General features: G+C 47.2%; 1 protein-coding gene across 1 annotated transcript; it reads left to right on the forward strand.

Annotated features, from left to right (window-relative positions):
* The first annotated feature begins 617 nt into the window (after window positions 1-617).
* On the forward strand, window positions 618-9,784 carry LOC111523790 (zinc finger protein 878). The gene is made up of 5 exons (XM_023188653.3): window positions 618-813; window positions 1,442-1,486; window positions 6,407-6,533; window positions 6,736-6,796; window positions 8,272-9,784. The coding sequence occupies exons 1-5, from the start codon at window positions 811-813 to the stop codon at window positions 9,590-9,592; spliced, it is 1,557 nt and encodes a 518-aa protein (XP_023044421.2). The 5' UTR covers window positions 618-810; the 3' UTR covers window positions 9,593-9,784.
* The last annotated feature ends 279 nt before the right edge of the window (window positions 9,785-10,063 follow it).

The raw sequence follows: 10,063 nt of genomic DNA on the forward strand, positions 1-10,063 counted from the left end.
TTACAGGCGTGAGCCACTGTGCCTGGCTACTGGCCACTTTTAAAATTTGTAAATAATAGCCAGGCACAGTGGCTCAAGCCTGTAATCCCAGCACTTTGGGAGGCCGAGACGGGCGAATCACGAGGTCAGGAGATCGAGACCATCCTGGCTGATATGGTTAAACCCGGGATGGGGAGCTTGGGGTGGATCGCGATTGTGTGCCAGCTCCACCTCCCGGGTTCACGCCATCCTCCTGCCTCAGCCTCCCGAGTAGCTGGGACTACAGGCGCTTGCCACCACGCCCAGCTAATTTTTTTTGGTATTTTTAGTAGAGATGGGGTTTCACCATGTTAGCCAGGATGGTCTCGATCTCCTGACCTCGTGATCCGCCCGCCTCGGCCTCACAAAGTGCTGGGATTACAGGAGTGAGCCACCGAGTCCGGCCAGCCGAAGGCAAATATTCAAAGTAAAGGTGGGAGGGAGGGACGGAGCTGACCTTGGAAAGTGTGGCCAGAACCTGTCACTTCGGCTCTGCAGCGCCGGGTTACTCAGGGCTCCTGCTGTCACTCAGGGAAGGGGGCGGAGTCTAGACCCCCATCCAATCAGGGGCGCTAGGGCGGGGCCCTGCCACTGTCCTCCAGGGAAGGGGAGATTGCATTCCCGCTCTCCTCACTCCGAGAGCTGTTCGCGCCAGCTCAGGTCTGGGTCTTTCCTGCTCCGAGAGGGACCAGTTACTTCCGCCGTAGCTGCTGTTGCTCTGTCGACTGCAGGGTGAGCTGCACTGTTCGTGGGACGTTTAGAGAGGACGCCGGGATACCTCGAAGCCCGAAAATGGTGAGCACGCTGGGCTGGGGGGTCCCAAGGCGAAAGGAGGGGCTGGGTGGAACCTAGAGGATCCCGCTGTGGCGGGGCCCGGGCCTCCCTGCAGCCACTCTGGGGTCCAGACACTGTCTCCCTGGTGCAGCTCGGTCCTCCATCCCCTCGGCCGCTGGGTGGGGCTGGGCCGGCAGCCGGGACCCCGGGCGTCCTGTCAGGTCCCTGCGCGGCGACTGCGGTCCCAGCCCCGGCCTCGGCCCCCTCTCTGAGCAGCTCTGCGCCCGCAGCCCCGCGTCTCCCGTGGTTCAGGGACCACGGAAGGGTCGTGGGGGGATCCCGCCTCGGGTGTGGGGTTCGTGTGGGAGGAGCAGTGGCCTGTGGGGTCCCCAGTTCCTTTTTTTCTCCAGTTAAAAATTAAACGGAGGCACTGTTAAGAAATGAGAGATTATTTTAGCAAACAGCGATTAATGAATGAGAAACTCCCAGTCCTGGCTTGTGGTATGGTAACGGAAAAACCCAAACCGTGTAGAATAAGTTTATTCTGAGTCGAATAGGAGAGACCTCGGCTGAGGAAAACACAACCCCACCAAGCCCGGAGTAAGCGGTCCCGAGGCAGCTCATGACAGTTTGGTTTTATTCATTTCAGGGAAACAGGAATTGCAGGAGAATGATGAATCAGTGCCGGGAAGGTGTAAGTTCCTTTGGCCGAAAGGCGGGACACATGGAAGCGGGGTTAGAAGGCACAGGTGGTGGAAGGATTCTGTAGGTGGCGGTGGGTTGAGAGTGTGTGAAGCTTTGTCTAAAATTTGGAGGCTGTAGGAAGGAGAGCTGTTATCTGCCACGTGATTCCATCCTAGTCCCTGCTCCCTTCCCCGGAAGACCTGTTCTTGTTTACCATATTTTATTTTATTTTATTTTTTTGAGACGGAGTCTGGCTCTGTCGCCCCAGGCTGAAGTGCAGTGGCGCCATCTCGGCTCACTGCAACCTCCGCCTCCCTAGTTCAAGCGATTCTCCTGCCTCAGCCTCCCGAGTAGCTGGGACTACAGGCGCCCGCCACCACGCCCAGCTAATTTTTGTATTTTTAGTAGAGACGGGTTTCACCATATTGGCCAGGCTGGTCTCGAACTCCTCGTGACCTTGTGATCCGCCCACCTGGGTCTCCCAAGGTACTGGGATTACAGGCGTGAGTCACTGCGCCAGGCCAATTTTTGTATTTTTAGTAGAGACGGAGTTTCATGATATTGGCCAGGCTGGTCTCTGCCACGTGATTCCATCCCAGTCCCTGCTCCCTTCCCCAAAAGACCTGTTTTTTTGTTTTACCAGATTTTATTTTTTTGAGACAGAGTCTCGCTCTGTCGCCCCAGGCTGGAATGCAATGGCACAATCTCCCGCTCACTGCAACCTCTGCCTCCCGGGTTCAAGGGATTCATTCTCCTGTATCAGATTACAGGCCACAGTGCCCGCCCCAGGCCTTTAAAAATTTTCTTTGCAAGAGGTTTTCATTTCTTTTCGTATTTAAAAAAGTGAATTTAACATTTCCAGCTTCAGAAGATGTGATAGCCATGAAGTCTTTGTGTGAGAAAAGTAAAGAGGGAAATTAGTCTATAATGAAATCAATCCTTAAGAGGGAATGGGTCTTTCATGACTTGCTTCAGTCATTTAAAATATGCTACAAAACAATATAGGTAAGAAAGCAAGCTCATCTGTAATCAGGGAATGGACCCTTCCCCGGCTGGCTCTGTTACCAGTGCCTGTCAGGTGTCTCAACCCCAGAATCGCATTCCTTTAAACCTCAAGATAATTTAGAGTTCCAGCAACTTAAATGTTTGAATCACCTATTTTCACAGTCTGTACAGGTGAAACTTTTAGTTATGTAATCAGAGATTAATTGCCTGGTTAACCCTAAATTTCATTTCCCTATAAATTAATCTTTAGTGATATTGTTTCCTCAGGCCACAGATTAGAAATTTATGTGAATTGGATTTGAATTTGACTTCAGTATGCTTGTGGAGGGTCTTAGTGTTCTATAGCCAGTTCAGTTTAATTGCTTATTTATTTATTTATTTTTGAGACACAGTCTCTTTCTGTTGCCCAGGATGGAGTGCAGTGGCCCAATCTCGGCTCACTGCAACCTCTGCCTCCCGGGTTCAAGCGATTCTCCTGCTTCCGCCTCCCAAGTAGCTGGGACTCCAGATGCATGCCACCATACCTGGCTAATTTTTGTATTTTTTTTTTTTTTTTTTGAGACGGAGTCTCGCTCTGTCGCCCAGGCTGGAGTGCAGTGGCCGGATCTCAGCTCACTGCAAGCTCCGCCTCCCGCATTTCTGTCATTCTCCTGCCTCAGCCTCCAGAGTAGCTGGGACTACAGGCGCCCGCCACCTCGCCCGGCTAGATTTTTGTACTTTTTAGTAGAGACGGGGTTTCACCATATTAGCCAGGATGGTCTCGATCTCCTGACCTCGTGATCCACCCGTCTCGGCCTCCCAAAGTGCTGGGATTACAGGCTTGAGCCACCGCGCCCGGCCTAATTTTTGTATTTTTAGTAGAGACAGGGTTTCACCATGTTGTCCAGGCTGGTCTCAAACTCCTGATTGCAGGTGATCTGCCTGCTTTGGCCTCCCACAGTGCTGGGATTACAGGCATGAGCCACCGCACTTGGCCAAAATTGAATGTTTTAAAATTGGATGCCATGTCAGTAAGAATATAAATACTCAGGAACACCACCCAGGAAAATGAATAGTCCTTGGGCAGTTCTGGCCTGTTTCTTTGATGTCACTTAACTATGACACACAAAGGTGGTCAAAGTTTTGATTCTTTTGGTTATTCTTTTTTTCCTTTTTTTTTTTTTTTTTTTGAGTCAGAGTTTCGCTCTTGTTGCCCAACCTGGGGTGCAATGGCGTGATCTCAGCTCACTGCAACCTCCACCTCCCGGGTTCAAGCGATTCTCCTGCCTCAGCCTCCCGAGTAGCTGGGATTACAGGCATGTGCCACCACGCCTGGCTAATTTTTGTATTTTTAGTAGAGACGGGGTTTCACTAGGTTAGCCAACCTGGTCTTGAACTCCTTACCTCATGCTCCAACTGCCTTGGCTTCCCAAAGTGCTGGGATTACAGGCGTGAACCACTGTGCCCGGCCTGTTATTATTTTTTTCTTTCTTTTCTTTTTTTTTTGAGAGGGAGTCTCGCTCTGTCGCTCAGGCTGGAGTGCAGTGGCACCATCTCTGCTCACTACAACTTCTACCAGGTCCAAGCGATTCTCCTTCCTCAGCCTCCCAAGTAGCTGGGATTACAGACACCTGCCACCACGCCTGGCTAATTTTTGTATTTTTAGTTGAGATGGGGTTTTACCACTTTGGCTGGGCTGTTCTTGAACTCCTGACCTTAGGTGATCCATCTCCCAAAGTGCTGGAATTACACACATGAGCCACCTCACCCAGCCTTCTTTTTGTTATTCTTTGTAGCTGCATTATCTTTTTTGTTCTTTTTCTTTTCTTTCTTCTTTCTTTCTTTCTTTTTCTTTCTTTCTTTCTTTCTTCTTTCTTTCTCTTTCTTTCTTTCCTTTTTTGAGATGGAGCTCCCTGTCACCCAGGCTGGAGTGCAGTGGCATGATTTCGGCTCACGGCAATGTCTGCCTCCTGGGTTCAAGCGATTCTCCTGCCTCAACTTCCTAAGTAGCTGGGCTGCAGGTGCCTGCCACCACGCCCAGCTACTTTTTGTATTTTTAGTGGAGACGGGGTTTCACCATATTGGCCAGGCTGGTCTCAAACTCCTGACTTTGTGCTTTGTGATCCACCCACCTCAGCCTCCCAAAGTGCTGAGCCAATGTGCCCAGCCTTTTTTTTTGAGACAGAGTCTTGCTCTGTCGCCCAGGCTAGAGTGCAGTGTGTGATCTTGGCTCACTGCAATCTCCACCTCACAGGTTCAAGTGATTCTCCTGCCTAGGCCTCCCACGTAGCTGGGATCACAAGCGCCCACCACCAAGCCCAGCTGATTTTTGTATTTTTAGTAGAGACGGGGTTTCACTAGGTTGGCCAGGCTGGTCTCGAACTCCTGACCTCAGATTATCCACCCACGTCCACCTCCTAAAGTGCTGGGATTACAGGCGTGAGCCACCTCGCCAGGCTTGCCACATTTTCTATTATCACAAAGTAGAATTTTGGCTGTTTGGAGTTTCCAGTAACTTGGTGTTGCAATTAATGTACCTTTCATGTCATATATACCAAAAGGGTTTGTTTCTGACTTTTTGCCTCATTCTGTTGCAAACATGCCACTGTGTTGAGTCATGGGTCGCCCAGTTTCCTTATGCATTTCACTATTTAATGGGTTTTGGGTTTACAGTTTAGTTTTTGACCTTGGTGACAATGTCATGGTTGGTTTTTTTTTTTTTTTTTTTTTTGCCATATGAAAATGCAACATAAATTTCTCACATATTGGGGGAAAAGTCACTGGGTTGTAGATTATGGATAAATTCCAATGTAAAAGATAATGCCAGTAGAGTGTATGTACGGATCAACCATCTAGCCTTTCATGTGTGTGTGTCTTTATTTTTGTGGTTTACCAACACTTGGGATTATCTATTAGTAGAGACGGGCTTTCACCATATTGATCAGGCTGGTCTTGAACTCCTGACCTCAGGTGATCCACCTGTCTTGACCTCCCAAAGTGCTGGAATTACAGGCATGAGCCACCGTGCCAAGCCCAGTTTAGGTTTTTCTATTCACGTACAGTTTCCTAGAAAGGTTTCTGTTCATGAGTTTTTGTTTTAGTTATGACTGTCTTATCAATTACAATTTTTTTTTTTTAACCGACAGAGTTGGCTCTGTCACCCAGGCTGGAATGCGGTGGCATGTTTTTGGCTCACTGCAACCTCTGCCTCCTGGGTTCAAGTGATTCTCCTGCTTCAGCCTCCCAAGTAGCTGGAATTACAAGAGCCCATCACTATACCTGGCTAATTTTATTATTTTTAGTAGAGATGGGGTTTTGCCATGTTGGCCAGGTTGGTCTCAAACTCCTGACCTCAGGTGATCGGCCCACCTTTGCCTCCCAAGGTACTGGGATTTATAGGTGTGAGCCACCATGCCGGGCCAGACTCTGTTATCAGTTAGATTAATAAAGCCCCTTGCAAAATCCTTTTTTTTTTTTTTTTTTTTTTTTTTTGGCTTCTGCTACTGGAATCAGAACAAAACCCACTTTCTAGTCATCACAAAGGTTAAACTTTGTGAACAGGCATTTTCAAGAATATGCAGCCTTAGGGCTGCTAATGTTAACTTTGTTTTGCTCATGAATTCAAAGGAGTTTGTTATGACAGGTGCTGCAGATCCACACTTCAGACATTAAGGGCAGTCCAGGCAGCACGCCTTTCTCCCTGGACTCACCAGAAACACACATTTTCCTATTCTGCTGCTGCTTTACCCATCCAGAGTTCAATTCTAGCATCAAAATTGTTTTCTGTAAGAAAGTGAGTGTAGACGGAGAGTAAGGGGTCTGATGACCAAGTCATGGAATAAATGTTTGGAGTCCACACACCGTAGCATCCTGAGAACTTCCTAGGAACAGGGTGTAGGAACCCCGTGCCTCATTCATCCTCCTGTCTACATGTGGGGTATTTCAGGATTCGGTGGCCTTTGAGGATGTGGCTGTGAACTTCACCCAGGAGGAGTGGGCTTTGCTGGATCCTTCCCAGAAAAATCTCTACAGGGAAGTGATGCAGGAAACCTTGAGGAGCCTGGCCTCCATAGGTAAGAATGACAGTATTACTCCCTCAGTGAATTAAAGAACAGGTGTTTCTAGCTCATCAGTGCTGTTGAGTGATTTGGAATATGGTCAGGGAATACTTTGAATAAATGAGGCACAGGTGCAATGAGCCATGGACATAGAATCAAGTAACTTTTTTTTATAATTTTATACTAATTCAGGACTTTTTCTGGGTTCGCATTTTAGGAAAAAACTGGAACAACCAGCACATTGAAGATGAGCACCAAAATCCTAGGAGAAATCTAAGGTAACTGGCACTTACAAGAGAAAATAATGTCTCTGTAGATTATCTTAGAATGGAAGAAAATGTTAAAAAGAAGCAAGCGTAAGAAATAAACCTAGTTCCAACGTATTTATTCTTAGAAAAGCTTCCCTAGAAACATATAAAGTGTGACATGGCTTATATGTATAATCCAGCCCTTTTGGAGGTCAGGATGGAAGATCACTTGCACCTGGGAGTTTGAAGTTGCACTGATTCATGGTGGCATCACTGGAGGGCAGCCTGGGCCACAGGGTGAGACCCTGACTCAAAAACAGACAGACAAAGACAGTATTTATAAAATAGTTTACTTTAAAATAGCATTTAAAAGCTGGACATGGTGGCTGACACCTGTAATCCCAGCACTTTGGAAGGCTGAGGTAGGTGGATCACGAGGTCAAGAGATCAAGACCATCCTGGCCATCATGATGAAACCCCGTCTCTACTAAAAATACAAAAAATTAGCTGGGCATGGTGGTGTGTGCCTGTAGTCTCTTGGGAGGCTGAGGCAGGAGGATCACTTGAACCTGGGAGGCAGAGGTTGCAGTGAGCGGACATCGCGCCACTGCACTCCAGCCTGGCAACAGAGTGAGACCCAGTCTCAAAAAAATAATAATAAAAAAAAAGCATTTAAAATTCCTGTATCAATATTATCTTTTTTGATAAGAGATATGGCTGGGCCATCTTTTATAACATGTGCTCCATTCATGTTCAGACAGGACAGAAAGCCTATACTTCGCTGGGCACAGTATTTTTTTTTTTTTTTTGAGACGGAGTTTCGCTCTTGTTGCCCCAGCTGGAGTGCAATGGCGCGATCTCCGGCTCACCGCAACCTCGGCCTCCTGGGTTCAAGCAATTCTCCTGCCTCAGCCTCCCGAGCAGCTGGGATTACAGGCATGTGCCACCACACCCGGCTGATTTTGTATTTTTTTTTTTTTTTTTTTTTTGAGACGGAGTCTCGTTCTGTCGCACAGGCTGGAGTGCAGTGGCTGGATCTCAGCTCACTGCAAGCTCCGCCTCCCAGGTTCACGCCATTCTCCTGCCTCAGCCTCCCTAGTAGCTGGGACTACAGGCGCCCGCCACCTCGCCCGGCTAGTTTTTTGTATTTTTTAGTAGAGACGGGGTTTCACCGTGTTAGCCAGGATGGTCTCAATCTCCTGACCTCGTGATCCACCCGTCTTGGCCTCCCAAAGTTCTGGGATTACGGGCTTGAGCCACTGCGCCGGCTGATTTTGTATTTTTAATTTTTAGTAGAGACGGGGTTTCTCCATGTTGGTCAGGGTGGTCTCGAACTCCCAACCTCCAGTGATCCGCCCGCCTCGGCCTCCCAAAGTGCTGGGATTACAGGCGTGAGCCACCGTGCCTGGCTAACTGGGCACTGTTAAAAATGCAAGTGCAATACTTGCAAAAATGAATTAAAATTAGTGATAAACCCATTATAATGTGCTTTTCATTGTTCACAGAAGACTTATAAAAGAGAGATTCTCTGAAAGTAAAGAAAGTCATCAGCATAGAGAAGTTTTGACACAGGTTCCAGATAACACACTGAAGAAGAAAACTCCTGGAGAAAAGTCATATGAAAGCAGTGTGTGTGGAGAAATCGGCATGGGTCTTTCATCTCTTCATAGGCACCTGAGAGCCTTTAGTTATTCCAGTAGCCTTTCAATACATGGAAGAACTCACACTGGGGAAAAGCCTTATGAATGTAAGGAATGTGGGAAAGCATTCAGGTTTCCCAGTTCTGTTCATAGACATGAAAGAATCCACTCTACAAAAAAACCCTATGAATGTAAGCAGTGTGGGAAAGCATTATCTTATCTTATAAGCTTTCAAACACACATGAGAATGCACACTGGAGAGAGACCTCATAACTGTAACATATGTGGGAAAGCCTTTTTTTCTTCCAGTTCGTTAAAAAGACACGAGAAAAGTCACACTGGAGAGAAACGCTATAAATGCACACAATGTGGTAAAGCTTTCAATTGTCCCAGTTCCTTTCAATATCATGAAAGGACTCACAGTGGAGAGAAACCCTATGAGTGTACACAATGTAGGAAAGCCTTCAGATCTGTCAAGTACCTGCGAGTACATGAAAGAAAACACACTGGAGAGAAACCCTATGAGTGTAAGCTGTGTGGTAAGGGCTTTATTTCTTCCACTTCCTTTCGCTATCATGAAAAGACTCACACTGGAGAGAAACCTTATGAATGTAAGAAATGTGAGAAAGCCTTCAGTTTTGTCAAGGATCTTCGAATCCATGAAAGGACACACACTGGAGAGAAACCCTTTGAATGTAAACGATGTGGGAAAACCTTCACTTCTTCTAACTCCTTTCACTATCATGAAAGGACTCACACTGGAGAGAAACCCTATGAGTGTGAGCAATGTGGGAAAGCTTTCCGATCTGCCTCAATCCTTCAAAAGCACATACGAACTCACACAGGAGAGAAACCCTATGGATGTAAGCAATGTGGGAAAACCTTTAGAGTTGCCTCACAACTTAAAATGCATGAAAGGACTCACACAGGAGAGAAACCCTATGAGTGTAAGCAATGTGGAAAAGCCTTCATTTCTTCCAGTTCCATTCGCTATCATAAAAGGACTCACACTGGAGAGAAACCTTATAAATGTAAACAATGTGGAAAAGCCTTCATTTCTTCCAACTCTTTTCTCTATCATGAAAAGATTCACACTGGAGAGAAACCCTATGAGTGTAAGCAATGTGGGAAAGCCTTTAGATCTGCCTCAGCCCTTCGTAAGCATGTGAGGACTCACGCTGGCTAGAAACTGTGGATATAAACAATATGGTAAAGTCCTTAGATGGGACTCAGAACTTCAAATGCATGGAAGGACTCACTGCAGAGACACCTGTAATCTCAGCATTTTGGGAAGCCAAGGCAGGAAGATGGCTTAAGCTGAAGAGGTCAAGACCAGCTTGGGCAACATGGTGAGACTTTATTACATAATAAAATAAAATACGCCAGGCACAGTGACTCACGCCTGTAATCCCAGCACTTTGGGAGGCGGAGGTGGGCAGATCACCTGAGGTTAGGAGTTCAAGACCAGCCTGACCAACATGGAGAAACCCCTCTCTACTAAAAATACAAAATTAGCCAGGCATGGCAGGTGCCTGTAATCCCAGCTGCTTGGGAGGCTGAGGCAGGAGAATCACTTCAACCTGGGAGGCGGAGGTTGCGGTGAGCTGAGATTGTGCCATTGCACTCCAGCCTGGGCAACAAGAGTCTCAAAAAATAA

The sequence above is a fragment of the Piliocolobus tephrosceles genome, chromosome 21, assembly GCF_002776525.5.
Source record: "Piliocolobus tephrosceles isolate RC106 chromosome 21, ASM277652v3, whole genome shotgun sequence".
Classification (NCBI taxonomy): Eukaryota; Metazoa; Chordata; class Mammalia; order Primates; family Cercopithecidae; genus Piliocolobus; species Piliocolobus tephrosceles.